This window comes from Bos indicus, chromosome 21, assembly GCF_029378745.1.
Source record: "Bos indicus isolate NIAB-ARS_2022 breed Sahiwal x Tharparkar chromosome 21, NIAB-ARS_B.indTharparkar_mat_pri_1.0, whole genome shotgun sequence".
NCBI classification, from domain to species: Eukaryota; Metazoa; Chordata; class Mammalia; order Artiodactyla; family Bovidae; genus Bos; species Bos indicus.
In genome coordinates this window covers 26,667,086-26,690,091 of record NC_091780.1, presented here as the reverse complement: position 1 = coordinate 26,690,091, position 23,006 = coordinate 26,667,086, and the positions used below count along the sequence as shown (strand labels likewise).

Genomic DNA, 23,006 nt, shown 5'->3' with positions numbered 1-23,006 from the left:
CTGGGAGAAATATCAATAACCTCAGATATGCAAATTACATCACCCTTATGGCAGAAAGCGAAAAAGAACTAAAGAGCCTTTTGATGAAAGTGAAAGAGGAGAGTGAAAAAGTTGGCTTAAAACTCAACATTCAGAAAACTAAGATCATGGCATCTGGTCCCATCACTTCATGGCAAATAGATGGGGAAACAATGGAAACAATGAAAGACTACTTTTTTGAGCTCCAAAATCACTGCAGATGGTGACTGCAGCCATGAAATTTAAAAGACGCTTGCTCCTTGGAAGCAAAGTTATGATCAACCTAGACAGCATATTAAAAAGCAGAGACATTACTTTGCCAACAAAGGTCCGTCTTTGACCATAGTCAAAACTATGGTTTTTCCAGTGGTCATGTATGGATGTGAGAGTTGGACTATAAAGAAAGCTGAGTGTCGAAGAATTGATGCTTTTGAACTGTGGTGTTGGAGAAGACTCTTGAGAGTCCCTTGGACTGCAAGGAGATCCAACCGGTCCATCCTAAAGGAGATCAGTCCTGGGTGTTCATTGGAAGGACTGATGTTGAAGCTGAAACTCCAATACTTTGGCCACCTGATGCAAAGAGCTGACTCATTTGAAAAGACCCTGATGCTGGGAAAGATTGAAGGCAGGAGGAGAAGGGGATGACAGAGGATGAGATGGTTGGATGGCATCACCGACTCAATGCAGATGAGTTTGAGTAAATTCTGGGAGTTGGTGATGGACAGGGAGGCCTGGCGTGCTTCAGTCCGTGGGGTGCAAAGAGTCAGAGATGAGTGAGCAACTGAACTGAACAGAACTGATTTATTTACAGTTGAAGTATAATTACTTTACAATGTTGTGTTAGTTTCTGCTGTACAACAGCATGCATCGGCCATACACGTACACATATATCCCTTCCCTCCTGAGCCTCCTTCCCATCTTCTCCATCCCATCCCACTCCCTACAGGTTTTCTTTTACCAGTCTTGATGAGTAACTATTATCAACAGGATAATAATTTTATTTTCTAATTTAATCTTTTTTATTTATATTTGTTCATTAATTCTATCCTTTTGGTTTGCTCATGTTATTTTGTTATCCTATGTTTGTAAGTTAAATAAATTCTATTTTCATAAGTTAAATTCCTAATTCATAAGGCAAATCCTAGTTTTCCCACATTTAATAAGAAAAGCACTTCAAACCACAGCTTTCCTATAAGCACTGTTTTGGTCACATCCAGGAAGTCTTGATATGGAATGGGGCCTTAGTTGTTAATTACAAAATAGTCTGTAATGAGAGTTTAATTTTGATTTCCACTTTTCAAAGATAGGTTTCTTTGCACAAAGGTAGTAGCTGGTTTACCCTTTCATAAGGACACAAGTTGTACTGGATTAGGGGCCCACACAACATCAGTATGATCTCATCTTAACTTAATTACATCTGCAAGGGCTCTACTGCCAAATAAGGTCACATTCTGAAATACTGGGCTTCAACCCATGAATTCTGTAGGGAACTCATTCCAACCCATAACACCTCTGTGAATGTTCTATGTGTTCATTTTTTAACATATAGGTTAGCCATGACATGTGAACTGAGACACCTCCTTTCTGTACCCAAGACAAGCATCACTAATAAATAATGGCATATTTCCCCCCCTCCAGTTATTTTATCCATTCATTCATTCATTTATTTGGGTGCATCAGGTCTTAGTCACATGTGGGATCTTTTGATGTGATGCACAGCCTCTCTAGATGTGGCAAGTGGGCTCCAGAGCATGTAGCTCAGTACTTGCTGTGTGTGGGCTTAGTTGCTCTGAGGCATGTGGGATCTTAGTTCCCTGACCAGGGATCAAACCCTTGTCCTCTGATTTGCAAGGTGGATTTTCTACCACTGGGCCACCAGGGACGTCCCTCCCACCAGTTACTGAAGCAGACACAAAACAGTTCATCAAAGCAGGCCATAAAATAAAACCTGTTTGCTGCTTCTGTTTTCTTAGTGTTGTGTTTTATTATAAACTTGCACAAATTCTTTCCATAGCAATGACTAAATAACAGTGTTAAATAGGGGTACTAGTAAACCTGGGTTCCTTCTGGGTAGGTTCTGCAGGGTGCATGAGCAGGAGACGAAAGAGAAACTCAGTCACCAAACACTCACCGGGGCCCCTCTATGTTCTAAGCCCTGTGCTCAGTAGCTTAAATAATACAGCAATGCATATGATCTGGTCCTGTCATAAGCAGCAGAGACAAACAGATGTAAAATATCTATAACAAGAAGTACCATGTGACACACCTCTTGGCTGGGAAGTTGTTGGCAGAATACTCCTGAAGGCTTTATAGACAAGGGTTCATCAGAGTTGGGTGTGTCTCTGTGTCTAGTGGGACTAGCATTGGCCAGAGAAAGATGTCTCTGGGGATGTGTCAGGAGAAGGAGGTGTCTTAACAAGTCTAGCACAGTTCCTTTACAGCATCACAGTTCTGAGTCCCATGCAGTCAAGGCCGAGGCACCTCTCATGTAAGAAAAAAGCCTACAAAAGCCACCTCCTCCGTGAACAAATTTATATTTATCAGTCTCAGCAAACCAGAACAAGGTCTCTACCAGCGCTAACAGATCTCAAAGGTCATTCACTACAGTCTGGGCACTTCGCTTTCAGGAAAGGCTGTCAGCCCCACTCACAGTCTATTTCATTCCTTCTGTCCATGGTACCGACAAGTTACTATTGGTCTAGACCCGTAGTCCTCAATCTTTTTGGCAATGGGGCTCAGTTTTGTGGAAGACAATTTTTTCATGGAAGGCAGTAGGGACAGTTTCCGGATGATTCAAGCCCACTGCATTTATTGTGCACTTTATGTCTACTAGTATTACATCAGCTACACCCCAGATCATCAAGCATTAGATTCCAGAGGTTAGGGACCCCTGGTCTATATCATGAAGGATGGCGTGGCATGCGTGCTCAGTTATGTCCAACTGTTTGTGATCCCATGGACTGTGGCCTGCCAGGCTCCTCTGTCCATGGGATTTCCCAGGCAAGAATACTGGAGTGGGTTGTCATTTCTTCCTCCAAGGATCTTCCCAACCCAGGGACTGAACCTGCATCTCCTGTGTTTGCAGGCGGATTCTTCACCACTATGCCACCTGAGACATCAATCAGCTCCACCTCAGATTATCACGCTTTAGATCCCAGAGGTTGGAGACCCCTGGTTTAGACGATAAAGGATGAGAACCAGAAATCTGTGATTGGATAGCACAGTATAAAAAGAGACACCTGGAAAGAATGAAGTTATTTACCACCAGGTGAATTTGAAGACAGGGAATCCTTACGGAGCATAAAAAGGAACAAACAACAACCCACACACAAAAAAACAATAGCCACAAGGGAGACAGCAGAGAGCTGAAAACCCTTGAGGGCACCTTTGAATTATCCTTTCAATTCCCATCCTGCTCTAGACTTTTGTCAAGCCAACTCTGAATTATTAGGGGAAAAGACAAGAGCATGTTCTGGGCCCCTTATGTAAGCAGATGAGAAATTCTGTGCGATGAAAGATAATACAAACAAAACGAGAAGAGAAACAACAGCCTGGAAGAAAAGATTTGCAACATACAGTAGACAAAGGTATAATATTCATAATATTATAAAGACATCCTACAAGTAATGGCAACCCACTGCAGTACGCTTGCCTGCAGAATCCCAAGGACAGGGGAGTCTGGAGGACTACAGCCCATGGGGTCACAGACAGTAGGCTATCTGGACAAGTAAATAAGGAAAGCACAGATCACTCCACAGGAAAATGTGCATATATACCATGGACAAGCAACTCACAGTAAAGTACAGATAGTCGATATATCCAGAAAAGATGCTCAATTTCACTAATGAAGACAATCTAATTTAAAATATATCATCTCCCCTCACCCCCCCCAAATACTTATCAGATTGGCAAAACTTACAAAAGAATGAAAACATTCAGAGTTGGGAGGAGAGGGGAAAAATGGACCCATTTGCAATCTGCCTTGTAAGGTAATTTGATAACATCTATTAAAATATACTTGCATCATCCCATTCCACTTCTGAGACCATCCTGCAGAAACACAAGTGCTCATGGGAAAAGAATCATGTGCAAGGACATCCACTATGGTACTCTTTGCAAGAGCCCCAAACTGAAAACAATCTTCAAAAAATTTTTTTTGATTTATTTTTAATTTTTGGCCATACCTTTCAGTATGTAGGATCTTAGTTCCCTGACTAGGGACTGAAGCTGTGCCCCTTGCATTAGAAGGTGGTCTCAACAATTGGACTGCCAAAGAAGTCCCTGAAAACCATCTTAAAGTTCCAATTTGGGGAGCAGCTGATGGAATACTATACAGTCATTTAAAAGAATTAAGTAGGTGAAAGTGAAGTTGCTCAGTCGTGTCCAACTCTGTGCTACCCCATGGACTGTAGCCTACCAGGCTCCTCAGTCCATGGGATTTTCCAGGCAAGAACACTGAAGTGGGTTGCCACTTCCTTCTCCAGGGGATCTTCCTGACCCAGGGATCGAACCTGGGTCTTCAGCATTGTAGGCAGATGCTTTACCGTCTGAGCTACCAGGGATTGCACCGTTTAAGTACTAACTTGGAAACATTTATGATACCCATGAAAAATTAAAAATGTCTAGAATAGAACCAGGGTGGAAAGGGAGACTTTTTACTTCATAATACACTAAAATTTTTTTAAATGGGTTTTCAGTGGACTTCCCTGGCAGTCCAGTGGTTCAGTTCAGTTCAGTTCAGTCGCTCAGTCATGTCCAACTCTTTGCAACTCCATGAACTGCAGCATGCCAGGCCTCCCTGTCCATCACCATCTCCCGGAGTTCACTCAAACTCACATCCATCGAGTCGGTGATGCTATCCAGCCATCTCATCCTCTGTCGTCCCCTTTTCCTCCTGCCCCCAATCCCTCCCAGCATCAGAGTCTTTTCCAATGAGTCAAGTCTTCGCATGAGGTGGCCAAAGTACTGGAGTTTCAGCTTTAGTATCATTCCTTCCAAAGAACACCCAGGGCTGATCTCCTTCAGAATGGACTGGTTGGATCTCCTTGCAGTCCAAGGGACTCTCAAGAGTCTTCTCCAACACCACAGTTCAAAAGCATCAATTCTTCGGCGCTCAGCCTTCTTCACAGTCCAACTCTCACATCCATACATGACCACTGGAAAAACCATAGCCTTGACTAGACGGACCTTTGTTGGCAAAGTAATGTCTCTGCTTTTGAATATGCTATCTAGGTTGGTCATAACTTTCCTTCCAAGGAGTAAGTGTCTTTTAATTTCATGGCTGCAGTCACCATCTGCAGTGATTTTGGAGCCCAGAAAAATAAAGTCTGACACTGTTTCCACTGTTTCTCCATTTATTTGCCACGAAGTGATGGGACCAGATGCCATGATCTTCGTTTTCGGAATGTTGAGCTTTAAGTCAACTTTTTCACTCTCCTCTTTCACTTTCATCAAGACGCTTTTTAGTTCCTCTTCACTTTTTGACATAAGGGTGGTGTCATCTGCATATCTGAGGTTATTGATATTTCTCCTGGCAATCTTGATTCCAGCTTGTGCTTCTTCCAGCCCAGCACTTCTCATGATGTACTCTGCATATAAGTTAAATAAGCAGGGTGACAGTGTACAGCCTTGACATACTCCTTTTCCTATTTGGAACCAGTCTGTTGTTCCATGTCCAGTTCTAACTGTTGCTTCCTGACCTGCATATAGGTTTCTCAAGAGGCAGGTCAGGTGGTCTGGTAACAGCATGAAAAGGCAAAATGATTGGATACTGAAAGGGGAACTCCCCAGGTCAGTAGGTGCCCAATATGCTACTGGAAATCAGTGGAGAAATAACTCCAGAAAGAATGAAGGGATGGAGCCAAAGTAAAAACAATACCCAGTTGTGGATGTGACTGGTGATAGAAGCAAGGTCCGATGCTATAAAGAGCAATATTGCATAGGAACCTGGAATGTTATGTCCATGAATCAAGGCAAATTAGAAGTGGTCAAACAAGAGATGCCAAGAGTGAACGTCGACATTCTAGGAATCAGCGAACTAAAATGGACTGGAATAGGTGAATTTAATTCAGATGACCATTATATCTACTACTGTGGGCAGGAATCCCTTAGAAGAAATGAAGTAGCCAACATGGTCAATAAATAGTCCAAAATGTAGTACTTGGATGCAATCTCAAAAATGACAGAATGATCTCTGTTCGTTTCCAAGGCAAACCATTAAATATCACAGGAATCCAAGTCTATGCCCCAACCAGTAACGCTGAAGAAGCTGAAGTTGAACGGTTCTATGAAGACCTACAAGACCTTTTAGAACTAACACCCCAAAAAGATGTCCTTTTGATTATAGTCCAGTGGTTAAGACTTTGATTTCCAATTCAGAGGGTGTGGATTCGATTCCCTGGTTGGAAAACTAAGATCCCACGTGCCTCATGGCCAAAAAACCAAAACATAAAAACAAAAGCAATATTGTAACAAATTCAATAAAGACTTTAAAAAAGGTCTGCATCAAAAAAATCTGTTAAAAAATGGGTTTTAGGTGAACTTTATTTTTTAAGATTTTATAGACTTCTAAATTTAATAAGATGGGCTGTTTTATAGTAATGATAATAAAAAATGATTAAGGAAAAAGGCTGGCCTGTGATGTTTGTATTTAAAAAGGTGGGCTTCACACACCTGGGGAATTTTCCCAGTTCACACCTCATTCTCCAACCATGTCAGAAACATGAGCATATTGTACTTAAATCCAGCCTTTAGAATCCTGCTCCTGATTACCAAACTGAAGGAAAATGCACATGATGATGCTGGACATTTAATTGTCAAATGTTTGGCAGAGATGCAACATTTCTTTCCAAATTAACTGCCATTGAATCATGAAAATTAACACGCCATCTTCTTGTGCCTAAAGGGAAGGCTGTAAATGAGTATTTCTTGTATAAACTTGAACTCAGAAGATAGAGCTTCATTTCCAGAAAGGCGTCATCTATAAACAAAGGGCTAAGGGCCTGTAACAATAAAGCCACACTGGGGTCCAGCAGGATGTCAGGAAAAAAGGAATTAGGGGGCACAAGGGCTGCCCTTTCCAGGCCTGAGTCTCACCAGGGGTATAGAGAGGAATGGGCCATGAGGCTCCCCTAGGTTTCCTGCCCACCTCAAGACTCTTGAGTCCATGCTATCTCCCCCTGACAGAAGAGGGATGTCATTGGAGAGCAGTGGACTGTTTTCCAAAGGAAGCTCAGATGACTGACCCTCTCATTCTCTTGGTGGCTTAGCTGTGGCTCTTCCCTGCTATCTTTAGCTTTCAGTTATAGAAAGTTCAGGCTCAGATGGTAAAGAATCTGCCTGGCAAAGTAGGAGACTCAGGTTCAATCCCTGGGTCGGGAAGATCCCCTGGAGAAGGGCAGGGCAACCCACCACAGTATTCTTGCCTGGAGAATCCCCGCAAACAGAGTTGCCTGGTGGGCTACAGTCCATGGGGTCACACAGAGTCAGACATGACTGAAGGGACTTAGCATGCAGGCACATACAAAGTTCAGAAATAAATGACATGCTTCACTGATTGACTTCTCCCCCATTTCTAGCTCCTAGAAGCTATAAATCCTCGCTGGTGCAGAACAGGTATCTAAAAGGTAGGGCTGTGTCCAACAGCCCACCTGTCACCCATCCCTGCTCTGGGGCCACACTGTCTCTCCAGCTTCTGGTCACAATACTTTTGTCTTGGGCAGGCTGGGCACTGGCTAGCACCAAGAGTTCTGCCATGATGCTAACTCACCACTCATCGTAGCCAGTCCCCCAGTAGCACTCACATCCTGATTCTGCTGTCATTTCTCACCACCATCAGTGTCTTGCTGCTTTCTGCTCCACATTCCTCTCAATGAAGACCAGCCTCCACCTGGCCTTGCTCGAAGTAACTAGCTCCCAAATAACCTTCTACATGGTCCTTGGGAATTTCATCCTTTGTAGTCGAAGACCGGCATCCTTGGCTGTCTGCATCTCATGGGCTCTGCGATCTGGGTGCTTCCATCTCCCTGACTGTGACCCCCTCCCCAGGAGAGGATGTTCCTTTCTCCAACAGCCCCCAGTCACGGACACTGGACCCCTCCAGACACCACCTTCACACAACCCTCCTGTTGCGTGCACGCTCAGTTGCTTCAGTCATGTCCAACTCTTTGCAACCCTATGGACTATAGCCTGCCAGGCTCCTCTGTCCATGGCATTCTCTAGGCAAGAATACTGGAGTGAGTTGCCATGCCTGCCTTCAGGGGATCTTTCCAACCCAGGGATCGAACCAGCATCTCTTGCACTCCTGCACAGGTGGATTCTTCCTGAACCACTGGGTAAGCCTGACCCTCCTTTTACAGGTGCTCAAAAGTCTCTTCTTCTAGCACATACTCCAACCATCTTCCCTCCTTGGCCCCACCTCTCCCTATGCTATTGCTACTTTTCATTTTGCCAAAGCACAGCCTTGACCATATTTCAAGCTCCTTTTCTAAAAAACCTCAAAGGCTCCCCACCAGTCACCAATTTCAGGGCCAGTGGGGTTGCAGAGTCAGACATGACTTAGCAACTGAACAATAACAACAACTGGCAGGTGGGGCTCAATATGTCCAACTCTAGTTTTTGCTATGATGCTGGTGATGGCTTCCCCGACACTAGTCAATAGACACAGAATCATCCCATTCCTGAGCTGGCCGCTTGGCATCTGAACTCTGCCTGGCTGCAGGTTTCCCCTGCAGGGTCTGGGCTGTGGTCAAGGGGAGGGGAGAAGTGCTGGGGTCAGCTGAGATGTGGAGTCTTACAGGATTTTAGATTCCCCCTCTGTGGAGAGGAGGGGCTGGCTTGGGGTAATGCTGAAGGTTCTCTTTAATTCTGACTTTCTTGGCCCGACACCAGCTCAGAGTTTGGCCATGGGATCAGTTTGACATACCTGTTGAGCACCTGTTAAGTGCCTGACAGTAAGGGATTCAGCGTGCATGCCACCAGCTCCTGCTCTCAAGGAGTTGCCAGCAGGTGGGGGAAGCAGAGAACCAGAGCATCACAATGCCAGGTGGTTAGTGTTACAACAGAGAAAAGAACAGGCTGCTTTGAGGAAGGGCGGGTGGCCAAGGCTGGATGCCAGGGCTGGCAGGGATGGTGTCAGGAGGGAATGCTTCCTGGCAGGAACCTCAGCATTTCTCAAAGTGGTTTTTAATAGGAACGGAATAATTCCAGCCATTTAAACAGATCTCAATGATTTCCTAATTGGTTTCACAAGCCCGTTTTGCCCCACATTCAATTACCTTTTCTTTGGAAACACACTCCACTAACGCCAGCTCTAAATAAACCCCGAGTCATATAAACAACACACAAGTGAAGTGTAACTGGAGACTGCTGTCTCGGATGAAGCTTAGAGTTGTTGGCCAGAAAGGCTTCTTCATGTTTAACTAACGGGTTGCATTAACCCTGTGCAAACACTCACGGAAAGTTGGGTTGTTTTTCAGTAATGCTGGGTGGAGTCTATTCTGGGACTCACATCTTCACATGAGAATTAAGACTTCTTTTTTTTTTGCATTCCACCAAACTCAGGGGGAAAAAACAGCCACTTGTTCACAGTATGGTTCCAAAGTATTCTCTGGGGAACAGTAAAAAGTTTTAGTGGAAAAAAACGATATTCTGGCCAAATACATTTGGGAAACATAGTTTAAACAAAGACAAAAAAGTTTCATCACTGTAGGCATGCTCAGGAAACATAGAATTTCGGAGTACAAGTCTCTAAGAGAGAGAAAGGTACCCTAATTATTGACCAGGGACTCCTTTCTTTATGAAGTATCTCTGAGACTGAGATCTCAGGACACACTTTAGGAAATGCTGACTTGTAGGTGTTTTGCATTTCAGGGTTCCTGGTGGTGATCTTAAAGACCTGGCTCTCCCACTTTACAAAGGAGAGCTTAGAAGTACAACAGGAGCTTTGGGGTCAAAAGAGCAACCTGAGACCATATAAGTAACTACCTGTCCCTCCCAAGTTACTGTGGAAACTCCCAGAGTCTGAGATGAGAGACGAACATCTCAATACCAGAAACCAGGGAGGATTGTTTGGGCAAGATGGGGTGAAGGGAAGTGCTGAGGAAGCTACACATGAAGGAAAAGGGAGGCTGTGGAAGGGTCCCCAGCAAGACCAAACTACAAGCTCAGAACTGCTTTGGCTTGACAGTGGCAAGAACGGGGGCAAGTCTTGAGGGAGCGACCCTTCCAGGTGCTCAGTGGTAAAGAATCTGCCTGCCAACGCAGGAGATGTGGGTTCAATCCCTGGGTCAGGAAAATCCCCTGGAGGAGGCAATGGCAACCCACTCGAGTATTCTTGCCTGGAGAATCCCATGGACAGAGGAGCCTGGCAGGCTATAGTCCAAGGGTTTGCAAAGAATCAGATACACTCAGCAACTGAGCATGCACACAGGAAGGGCTTAAGTCTGCAAACTGAAAGGGCCCATGTGGCACTGAGACGTGATATCAGATATGGAGGAAACATAGTCCAGAAGCCAGCAGAGATGAGCAAGTAAACCAGGAAGATGGAAGAATTGTCAGTAACAGAGTCCTGGACTTGACTGCAAATGGCAAGCCTGTTTCTTGAAAGACAGATGGATAATATAAAATAATGACCACATGCTGCAGTCCATGGGGTCACAAAGAGTCAGACATGACTGAGCGACTGAACAACAACGACAACATATCTAAAATCTAAATTGCAGATCCAAAGTCCCATGTTATTTACACATTAATTGGCAGGGGTGGGGTAGGCAATCTCTCATAGTTCTTAAAACACATGGACTCTGCAGTATGGCCTCCAAGGGGTTGAATTCCAGCCTCCTCACCCACCAGCTGTGTACCCAGCATGGCCCAGCCCTTACCTGTTTTCTCCCATCAGCTCACATCTCCCTGCTGTCCGTACACTCGACATGCACCTCTCCATCTGCACGGCCACTGCCTTCGTTCAGGCCTCACAGTTTCTCCTGAGTCAGTCCTCTCTGGGCCCCTCACTGTCAGACCTATCTTTGCCCCTCCTCTCACTTCAATCCAACTTCTAGAATGATCTTTAAGAACTTTCAGTGGCTTTTAGTAACATTCCATAGAGAGCAGAGGAGGGTTCCAAACCCCCAGGCTTAGCATACAAGGCTTCACCTCCAGGATCTGATTCTACCCACCTGTCTAGCCACATTCCCTCCAGCCACAGTCAATCACACACGATTCCCAAGGCAGCAACCTCTCTTCTCCCCGACATCAGAGCATCAATAAGGCCTAGATTCATTCCCAGACTTGGCTGCTTACTAACTGTGTGAACTGGGCTGATTAAGTTGCTATGCTGACCCTCCAGCATGTCACCTGCCCGACAGAGGTAATTACAATGCCTGGACCTCATGAGAGTTGTTGTGAACACTGAAGTGGGCTTCCCTGGTGGCTCAGATGGTAAAGAATCTGCCTGAAATGCAGGATACCTGGGTTCAATCCCCAGTTTGGCAAGATGCCCTGGAGAAGGGCAAGGCAACCCACTTCAGTATTCTTCCCTGGAAAACCCCACAGACAGAGGAGCCTACAAAAGCAGGTTATAGTCCATGGGGTCTCAAAGAGTCAGACACAACTGCGCAACCTAACACTTTCACAAACACTGAAGCACAGTGCACAGGGTCCTTGGCACAGTGATTCGCACGTTGTGAGCACTCTGAAATGAAGACTGTGATCATTACATACCTCCTCTACACTCACCAACACAACTCAGTATGCCTAGAAAGCAATTTTTTCCACCTAGAAAACTCCTTTATGTTCATGTTTCAGCTCAAATGTTACTCTCCACCTATTAGGCTTTCAGCGAGGCTTGGCCTCAGACCATAGGAGAGAACAGACAACCTTGACACTCCCAGTAGACGGGATCTCTTGTCCGTGTGCTTCTCTCATGAGTCCTCTGTGTGACCCTTGATCTGGGGCTTTGCAATGACCCACATGCCTAACTGTCTCCTCCACTGTGCTGTGACTTCTTTTAGTTTAATTAAATATTAACTTGTTTACTTATTTTGGCTGTGCTGGGTCTTCATTGCTGTGTGCAGGTTTTCTACAGTAGCAGTGAGGTGTGGTCACACTCCTGTGGAGCATAGGCTTCTCATTGCAGTGGTTTCTCTTGTTGTAGAGCATAGGCTTCAGTAGTTGTGGTGCACAGGCTTAATTACCCCACGACATGTGGGATCTTCCCAGACCAGGGATCAAACCAGTGTCCCCTGCATTGGCAGGTGGATTCTTAAGCAATGGACCATAAGGGAAGCCCACACTGTGAGCTTCTAAAGGGCAGGTGCTATATCAGACTCCCCCTAGGGTCCCCAGGAACTAGGAACGTAACTGGCCCATGGCTGGTGCTCAGAAAGTATCCATTGAAAGAAATGGAAGAGTGGCTTTGCCCTGCCTGAGAATGAGGAGGACGGAAAAGGTGGCCAGTGCTCCATATCACAAGTTAAGGTCATGGCTCTGATGTCCAACCAGAATATCAAACATCAATATGTCCAGCTTGGGCAGGACAGAATGGCTGAGGGTTGGTGAGAGGATGGAATCCAGCCTTGTGGGTGCATGGCTTCCACACAGAAGACCAGCCTTTGGAGACTTTCAAATGAAGGGAAAAAAAAACAACACACCGTGTTCAACCAGCAAACTGTGAGAAGCGCAGGGCTGTCGTGGATGAGCTCATGGTGGGGCTGAGCTGTCTGGTGAAGTGGCAACACTGGTCTGACCACTGCAGATTCTAGCTAAAACCCCAAAATAACCTCAGGCCTCTGGCATGCTGTGGCCGAGGCTTACTGAAAGTCCAGCAGCATCGTGAAGGAAAGCATCAGCCTCACTGATGAGAAAGCACCAGAGGCTGCCAAGAACCAAGCCTCTTCCTGATCAGGATGGTCCCAGAGGGAGGTAACTTGATCTCAGTCAAGCACACCCCCTCCACTGGGGCAGATCCTGGCTCTCCTGTGCAGACACACAGCCAGTTAATCAGACATTTTCCATGGATTATTCTGTGGTGATGAACCAAGCACATCAGATGATGATGAGTAGAGAGGTCCCTGTGATAGACATGGAGTCTGGCTCAAAGCAGGATGCCAGTCTGAAAAATGCAAGGCGCTGGGGCAGTGACCATGGAGTGGAGGCAATTCCCATCTTCAGAATTTCAAAGCTACCCCTGGACTCTGAACATACCTCACACACTGGAAAATACAACCTGCTGTGGGTGATCTCTTCTGCACCAAGGGTGATGTCTCCTTTGCTACGTTGAACACAGAATATTGACTTCTTTAGAAGGAAGGATTGGACAGAGCAACTGTAGAACTCTGTATTTGCTTTAGTCATGCACCAGATTATTTTTTTTTCTTTTTAGCTGCACCATGTAGCATGCCAGAATCTTAGTTCCCCAACCAGGGATGGAACCTGTGCCCCCTGCAGTAGAAACACAGATTCTTAACCACTGGACCACCAGGGAAGTCCCTAGCTCAAATATTTTAAATGAAGCTTATACAGTATACTTGGTGGTTCAGATGGTAAAGAATCTGCCTACAGGGCGGGACACCCGGGTTCAATCCCTGGGTCGGAAGATCCCCTGAAGAAGGCAATGGCAACCCACTCCAGTATTCTTGCCTGGAGAATTCCATGGAGAGAGGAGCCTGGTGGGCTATAGTCCATGGGGTTGAAGAGTCGGATACAAATGAGCGACAAACATTTCACTTTCATAGAGTATACAATGCTGTGAGGCTAATTGGGAAAGTCACTGTGTAATAGAAAGGGTTTCTGGAATATAGCAGAATTTTGGGGGACATTTATGTTTTCGATGAAGTCAACAGGTACCAGGTAAAAGTTTGCCTGCACAACTTGTTGGTTCAGAAATAAGCACAAGTGTTGCCAGCAGGCTGTCAGAGAAGTATTCACAAGGTCCTTGCTTGCTTCACAAAGTCTACTGCTTCTACTCACCTTTAGAGACTGCTAAGGTCGCCTGTAGATATTCTGAGCAACTTTGGTGCTTAGGCACCTTCATACCTCCTAACCAAGTCACTGTTTATAATTAAGGAGTTTAAGCCTATGAGCAAGTAGGGACAGCATTCCTCATGGACATTTACAAGGCATCATTCAAGCATCAAGTGAGTGGCTGTTCCAGTGCTCCGGTACCATGACCTTATTATACAGTAAGCATGCCAATGACCTTATTCCAGCCACCTCATCTATGTCAGATGACTGTCTGTGCCATCTCAGAAGATTTCTGGGAAAGTGGATTCTATAAACATCTTTGGAAATTCTGGCAAAGAATTCTTTCAAAACCCATTCCCCTTAGGTTAAGAACTATTTTTTTTTTAAATCAAGGCAGACTTTTTTCTTCTTCCTTTCACACATCCATCCACCCACGTGGTCTGTTGTTCAGTTACACAGTCATGTCCGACTCTTTGCAACCCCACGGACTGCAGCACACCAGGCTTCCCTGTCCATCACAATCTCCTGGAGACTATGTGAAATGTAATACATTTACATGCCAGGTCTGACCTCACCACTGGGTTGAGAAAATGAAGCATGCATTTGGTCTTGAGAGCTCTAAATGTAAAATAGTGTGTGATATGTGTAATGAATGGAGTTATGAATCAAGTGAATATAGTCCACGCTATGTCTAAAATGGCGGAGAAGGCAATGGCACCCCACTCCAGTACTTTGCCTAGAAAACCCCATGGGCGGAAGAGCCTGCTAGGCTGCAGTCCATGGGGTCACTAGAGTTGGACACGACTGAGCGACTTCCCTTTCACTTTTCACTTTCATGCACTGGAGAAGGAAATGGCAACCCACTCCAGTGTTCTTGTCTGGAGAATCCCAAGGATGGGGGAGCCTGGTGGGCTGCCGTCTATGGGGTCACACAGAGTTGGACACGACTGAAGCGACTTAGCAGCAGCAGCAGCAGCAGGTCTAAAATGGATAACCAACAAGGACCTAGAGTAGTATAGCACAGAGAACTCTGTAAAATGTTATGTGGCAGCCTGGATGGGAGAGGAATTTGGGGGAGAATGGGTACAAGTATAAAAATGGCTGAGTTACTCTGCTGTGCACCTGAAACCATCACAGCATTGGTAATTGGCTACACTCCAATATATTAAAAAAAAGTTTAAACAGAAAAAACAATGGACTTATTAATCAAGAAACAGTATTAACAGCCATGGAACAAGATATATATCAATTCAGGATGCTGGAGGCATGATTGAATCGTCATGTGTGCATACAAGCTTAATTTCCAGAACTTCCATCTTTATAGAAACACAGCAACCAAATACAACCAAACAAAACAAACAAAAAAAAAACCAAACAAACAAACAAAATGACACAATTTCTGAATTCACAGCAAACCACTCAATCCAGTGGTATGAAATGCTATTTAGAAAATTCTGCTTGATTGCCTAAAAATGTCGTTTTTTTCTGATGATGAAAGTCATGTAAAAATTTGGAAAATGCAAGACTGAAGACAAAAGAAAAAAGTAACCAACAGTCTACCACACAGAGATACGATTACTATTCTACGTACAATTTTTCAACACATAGATACACCATTCACTTATAATCTAAAAATAAAATTGGGATCATGATTGCATAACCTGTCATTCTTTTTAATACTTCTTAGCACTTTGCTTCACTCTTTTTTTTAAGATTTATTTGTTTATTTGGCTACGGTATGTGGGATCTTTGATCTTTATCATTTTGGCATACAGAATCTTTTAACTGCAGCACATGAATTCTTAGTTGTAGCATGTGGAATCTAGTTCCCTGACCAGAGACTGAACCCAGGCCCCCCGCACTGGGAGTAGAATCTTAGACACTAGACCACTAGGGAAGTCTCATGCTCCATTCTCAAATACCTTCTGAAAGCACGCCTATTTAATGGTTGTCTAGTATCCTATCATGGCTTCCCTGGTGGCTCAGACGGTAAAGAATCCACCTGAGATGCAGAAGACCTGGGTTCCATCCCTGGGTTCAGAAGATCTGATGGACGAAGGCATGGCAACCCACTCCAGTATTCTTGCCTGGAGAATCCCCAGGACAGAGGAGCCTGGCGGGTTACGGTTGATGGAGTCACAAAGAGTTAGTCACGACTAAAGCAACTAAGCATAGCACACAGCACAGTATCCTATCATATAGACATTTCATGCTAGTTTTAGCCAATTCTTTATCATTGAAATTTAGATATTTACAATAGACTTTGAAATTTAAAATAATTCAAGGTTTTCACAACAATGTTTAACCATACAGTACATACATCTCTGATTAATTCCTATACATTGGTTGCACATTTTAAGGCATTTAATATATACTCTCAAGTTATTCTACAGAAGATTTGTACTGATTTAAATTCACATCAGCAGAACATTGACCTTTCCAGGTGGGTAGAGAATCCGCCTGCCATGCAGGAGACTTAATGAGACACAGGTTCAATCCCTGGGTCAGGAAGATACCCTGGGGAGGGCATGGCAACTCACTCCAGTATTCTTACCTAGGAAATTCCATGGACAGAGAAGCCTGGCGGGCTACAGCCCATAGGGTTGCAAAGAGTCGGACATGACTGAATCGACTGAGCACACACGCACAGCAGAACACAAAAGTGTCCATTTTTCTGAACCTTCCCAATACTGTGTATTTTGTCTTATAAATTTTTTGCTACTTGATAGATAAGAGAAGATGGTATAAAATTATTTTAACTTGCAGTTCTGATGAACAGGAGGCTGAATTCCTTCCAGATGCTTAGCATGTGTGTGTGTTCATATTTGTAAATATATGTAACACCCTGTTCAGAGCTTTTGCTCATTTCTTCCTATTCAGTGAAAATCCGCCTTTTGGTCCAAATTGTGCCCTCTGGAACTATCCTAAGTAAGTTAAATTCCTCCTTCATATGACACCCCCTCAAATACTTGAAGACAAAAATCATGTCTTGCTTTCTCCAAGATAAACAGTCCTGGCTCCTTCAACTGTTTCTCATGTGGCAAAGTTTCAAGGGTGGCTGTTGGAGATTCGATGCCTCACAACTCCTTCCGCCCTGTTAGCCTGTACCCTTCAGCTCTCTAGTGTATAGAACTCCACAGGACTCCAGAAAAGCTGGCCCTGAATCACTTTTTTAGAATTTTTCTTTTTGGCCACATGACAAGTGGAATCTTAGCTCCCCAACCAGGGATCAAACCCATGTCCCCTGCATTAGAAGAGTGGAATCTTAACCACTGGACCACCAGGGAATTGCCCTGAATCCTCCTGGCAGACTCTCTGGATGCAGTCACCTGCCTGCACCTTGGTCCTCAGCCTCCTTTCTTGTGATAGGCAGGCGTGGCAGTCAAATAAAATGGTAGAAAAAGAGCACTTTGAGGCCAGAAATGGGAAGAGAAGTTTGCCTGGTATAACAAGGACGATGAATTCAAATGAGGAAAGCATCAAGAAGGAGATGATCTGCTGGTCCCAAGGGGCTGAATTTGACAGGACTGGGGTAGCTTTCTACAGAGTCTCATCTGGGGAGCCTCTCCTGACCCTGGGGCAGGTGAAAGACCCCGCCTCCATCCACAGCGCTGACTGCCTGCCCACACTCTCTTGGAGTCATCTGTGTACCTGCTTGTTCCCCACCAATACATCTTTGCATTCTCCAAGGGCTGGGCCTCTGTCTAGTGCCCAAGAGCCTTGCTCAGCAGATGGCACGGATGAGGCCATCACGTGTCCCAGTGAGCCACGGCTAGAAGTCTTTCACCAGGCTGCCCACAGCCCTTTGCTCTTCTTTGCTTTTCATCAAACAACCTTCCAGCACAAATGTGTTGTCTCAAGTACTTTCAAACCTCATAGATTTCCTGGACAATAGCCATGGGCATTCATGCCAGTGACGAGGAAGCCCCGGGGCATTAGAGAGTTGTACCTGATTAACACGTCAGCTTTGGAGGACTCTCTCTAAGAACCCTAGATCTGATGAGTTCTGAAGTATGGTCAAGACTATGGATCTACAAAGCTAAGGTCCAGGCTCTGGACACTGTAAATGAATCACTGCCCTCTGAGTTTCTGTCCTTGAGCCCAACCTTAAGGCAAGCAACACCTTGATGATTTTATGCATTATGATCTAAGTATGGGCTTCCTAGGTGGTGCAGTAGTAAAGAATCTGCCTGCCAATACAGGATACACAAGAGATGCAGATTCCATCACTGGGCTGGGAAGATCTCCAGGAGAAGGGAATGGCAACCCATTCTAGTATTCTTGCCTGGAAAACTCCATGGACAGAGGAGCCTGGTGGGCTACCATCCTTAGGGCCAAAAAGAGTAGGACAGTACTGAGCAACTGAGCATAGGCATGAGCATGGTCTAAGTAGAAAAACATATACAAATAAGATATACTATAAATAAAACTGATATATTGATATCTGTCTATCTATATCTCAAACATTAAACATTGCCAACTTCAGTTCAGTTCAGTTCAGTTCAGTCGCTCAGTCATGTCCGACTCTTTGCAACCCCATGAATCGCAGCACGCCAGGCCTCCCTGTCTATCACCAACTCCCGGAGTTCACTCAAACTCACGTCCATCGAGTCAGTGATGCCATCCAGCCATCTCATCCTCTGTCGTCCCCTTTTCCTCCTGCCCCCAATCCCTCCCAGCATCAGAGTCTTTTCCAATGAGTCAACTCTTTGCATGAGGTGGCCCAAGTACTGGAGTTTCAGCTTTAGCATCATTCCTTCCAAAGAACACCCAAGCAAGATTAATATAAAACCTCACAGTAAAGACCTATTTACCTCAGTTCTTATTACCTGATATATCGCACTTGGATTTCAACAAAGATTTACAAGGTATGCTAAAAGGCAGGAACAAACATAGCTCAAAGAGACAACTAAATATCAGAACCAGACTCAGATATGACATGGATTTTGAAATGACTAGGCTGGGAATTTAAAATAACTATGATTAATATGTTCAAAGAGCTAGTGGAAGAAGTAGATAAAATAAAGAACATATGGGTAATGTAAACAGAGAGATGGAAACTCTAAGAAAGAATAAAAAGGAAATCCTAGGGAAAAAAAAAAAAAACACTGTAACAGAAAACAAGGCCTTTGACGTCTCATCAGTAGACTGGACATAGTCAAGAAAAGAATCAGTGAGCTTGCAGATATATCAACTGACATTTCCAAAACTGAAATGCAAAGACAAAATCAGAACAGAATACCCCCAAACTGTAGTCCAGTTTCAAAAGATGTACATGTAATTGGAATACCAAAAGGAGAAGAGAATGAAACAAAAGAAATATTTGAAGAAATAATGTCCAAGAATTTTCCAAAGTTAATGACAGACCCCAAACCACAGACCCAAGAAGCTCAGAAAAAAATACCAACCAATAGGGCTTCCCTGGTGGCTCAGTGGTAAAAAATCCATCTTCCAAGTAGGAGACGCGGGTTCAATCCCCACGTTGGAGCAATCCTGTGGAGAAGGAAATGTCAACCCACTCTAGTAGTCTTGCATAGAGAATCCCATGGACAGGGGAGCCTAGCAGGCTACAGTCCATGGGGTCACAAAGAGTTGGGCACAATGGCACCCCACTCCAGTACTCTTGCCTGGAAAATCCCATGGATGCAGGAGCCTAGTAGGCTGCAGTCCATGGGGTCGCTAAGAGTCAGACATGACTGAGCGACTTCACTTTCACTTTTCACTTTCATGCATTGGAGAAAGAAATGGCAACCCACGCCAGTGTTCTTGCCTGGAGAATCCCAGGGACGGGGGAGCCTGGTGGGCTGCCGTCTATGGGGTCGCACAGAGTCGGACACGACTGAAGTGACTTAGCAGTAGCAACAGGGACTAAAAAACAACAACGATAATAACCAAAAAATCCCACAAAAACTAAACAAATTATACTATCATGTTCAAACTTCAAAAATCCAAAAACAAAGAAAAATCTTGAAAGAAGCCAGAAAAAAAGTCCCACACTACATATAGAAAAATGAGGATAAGAATCATGTAGACTTCTCATCAGAAACCATGCAAACAAGAAAGTGAAGTGAATACTTAAAGTGTGGAAAGAAAATAACCACCAACCTAAAATTCTACATCCAGTGAAATTGTCCTCCAAGTGTGAAGGAGAAATAATAACTTTCTATGAAAAACAAAAATGGTGAGAATTTATCACCAGCAGAGTTGTCCTGTAAGGAATGTTAAAAACAAGGTCTTCATGAAGAAGGAAATGATACAGATCAGAAACTCAGGTCTCCACAAAGGAAGGAAGAGCATCAGAGAAGGAATATAATTAAGGTAAAATAAAATATTCATATACTATAAAATTTGCCATCTTAAAGAATACAATTCAGTGGTTTTTGGTAGATTTGCACAGTTGCACAGCTATTACTACTATCTAAATTTAGAACATTTTTGTCACCTCAGAAGGAAACACAACCCTGAATATTCATTGGAAGAACTGATGCTGAAGCTGAAGCTCCAATTCTTTGGCCACCTGACGAGAAGAGCCTACTCACTGGAAAAGATCCTGTGCTGGGAAAGAGTGAAGGCAAAAAGAGAAGGGGGCAGCAGAGGATGAGATGACTGGATGGCATCACTGACTCAATGGACATGAATTTGAGCAAACTCCGGGAGATAGTGGAGGACAGAGGGGCCTGGCATACTGCAATTCATGGGGTTACAGAGTAGGACACGACTTAGCAACTGAACAACAACACCACCACCAACCATTAGCCATCAGTCCCAATTTTCCTCTCCCCCCAGAACCTGGAAACCACAAATCTACTTTTTGTTTCAATGGATTTGCCTAGTCTGGATGTTTCACATACATGGAACTGTAATGTGGCCTTTTGTGTCTAACTTTCTTTTACTTAGCATGATGTTTTCAAGGTTCACCCATATTATAACATGAATCTGTACTTTATTGCTTTTTTTCCCCCTCTCCAGCCCTGGCATCTGCCAGTCAATTTTAATTGCAGGATAATTCTTTACAGTGTTATGTAAGTTTCTTCTGTAAACAATGTGAATCAGCTATAAGTATACATATAACCCCTCCCTCATGAGCCTCCCTCCCACTCCCGCCATCACACCCTTCTAGGTCATCACAGAATATTGAATGGAGAGCTCTTTGTGCTATATAGCAGCTTTCCACTAGCAGCTATTTTACACATGGTATTGTATTAATGTATATATCAATGCTACTCTCTCAGTGTGTCCCACCCTTTCCTTCTCCTTCACTGCTTTTTATTGCTGAATTATTATTAGCTTAGCTTAGTGCATTGAAGCTATCATATGGGTATACCACTTTTTATTTATCCATAAATGTACACATGTAATTTGATTCCACATTTTGGCCACCATGAATAATGCTGCTATGAACATTCAGGTACAGTTTTCTTTGTGAACATATGCTTTCAGTTCTCTTGAGTATATACCTTGGAGTGAAACTGCTGAGTCATACGGCAACTCCAGGCTCAACATTTTGAGGAGCCTCCAGACTGTTTTCCAAAGCAGCTGCTTCATTTTACACCCCCACCAGCAAAGGATGAGGGTTCCAATTGCTCCAAACCCTTACCAACAGGCATTATTGTCTGTTTTAACCATACTAGTGAGTGTGAGAGGTATTTCATCATTGTGTTTTGATTTGCATTTCTCTAGTGACTTGAAAACAATTATCATTTCAAATGTCTCTCTGACTTTCCAGAGTGCTCTCAGTGACAGATCACAGAAAGGATTTGTGAAGCGCCAATCACCTTTGCAGGACTGCTCTTTTACAAACCTTTGTTTCAAGTAGCAAGACTTTTTTCCATTACAAAGACCATCACATTCTAACTGCAAAGGAAAATAAGAGTATTTTCCAGTCTCTTTCTATAAGAATGCATGTCTAACAGGATACATGGCGACATGAACCAGCATTCAGTACCCTAGGAATGAAGATGCAGGTTCTCCTTACCTGCTGGCGGCCAAGCCTTGATGTAGCCTGTGCAGTGGACCACAGCATACTGGGCTTCTCCTTCCTTCACAGGGCCAAGGCCATTCCTAGAGAAAGAACATCATGAGCTGGCTTTCAGCACCTGGGGGTGAGGCAAGGATGCCCATGACTCCTTTAGTACCTAAGCTTCTGGGTTCACCTGCTGACCTTGTGTTTCTCAATCTTCACTTCCACCATCCCCCTTTCCCTCCTCCCTCATAGTATGCATATCCAAAATAAATCCACCCAAAACCTTTCTCAGCTGAGCCACAGTAACTCTGATGTGTGAGTCTCTTGGTGCTTTCTATGGCTAAGCCTGTCTTTAAGTTCAGCTATTCCTTAGCTTAGTGCATTGAAGCTATCCACTGACATAGCCCCCCAACATCCATCATGCCTACTGGGACTTTCCTGGTGATCCAGTGACTAGTACTCTGTGCTCCCAATTCAGGGGGCCCAGATTCGATCCTTGGTCAGGAAACTAGATCCCACATGCTGCAACTAAAGATCCCATGTGCCACATCTAAGATCCAGCACAGCTGAATAAATAAATATTTTTAAAAATAAAGATAAAAACTGAAAGGCCTACTGACCTGAACCTCTTCCTCATGGTGGTTAGTCTGTTTAGAGGAAGATGGTCCAAAGGAGCATTTCCACACCTAAGATGTGAGAAACACATTAGAACGAGTGAAGAGCCAGCCAAGCATATAAAGCCCACAGTGCTGCAGGCAAGTATATTTGCTGTTGTTCAATCACTCAGTCATGTCTGACTCTTTGCGACCCCCTTTGGACTGCAGCACACCAGGCCTCCTTGTCCTTCACTATCTCCTGAAGTTTGATCAAACTCACGTCCATTGAGTCAGTGATGTCATCCAACCACCTCATCCTCTGCCGCCCCCTTCTCCTCCTGCCCTCAGTCTTTCCCAGCACCAGGGTCTTTCCCAATGAGTTGTCTCTCTGCATCAGGTGGCCAAAGTACTAAAGCTTCAGCTTTAGCATCAGTCCTTCCAACGAATATTCAGGGTTGATTTCTGTTAGG

The 23,006-nt window shown here is 44.3% G+C and overlaps 1 protein-coding gene and 1 non-coding gene across 7 annotated transcripts in view; both read right to left on the bottom strand.

Moving 5' to 3' along the window:
- ARNT2 (aryl hydrocarbon receptor nuclear translocator 2) overlaps nucleotides 1–23,006 on the bottom strand; it is a 193,128-nt gene that overhangs the window by 66,290 nt on the left and 103,832 nt on the right. For all 6 annotated transcript variants that reach the window (XM_070775243.1, XM_070775241.1, XM_070775242.1 and 3 more), the window contains exons 7-8: nucleotides 22,561–22,626; nucleotides 21,953–22,038 (exon numbers count right to left, since the gene is read on the bottom strand). In XM_070775243.1, coding sequence (XP_070631344.1) covers nucleotides 21,953–22,038; nucleotides 22,561–22,626 — 152 coding nt within the window. The remainder of the gene's footprint in view (nucleotides 1–21,952; nucleotides 22,039–22,560; nucleotides 22,627–23,006) is intronic.
- TRNAC-ACA (transfer RNA cysteine (anticodon ACA)) lies at nucleotides 4,508–4,580 on the bottom strand. The gene has a single exon. It is a non-coding gene; the product is annotated as a tRNA-Cys (tRNA).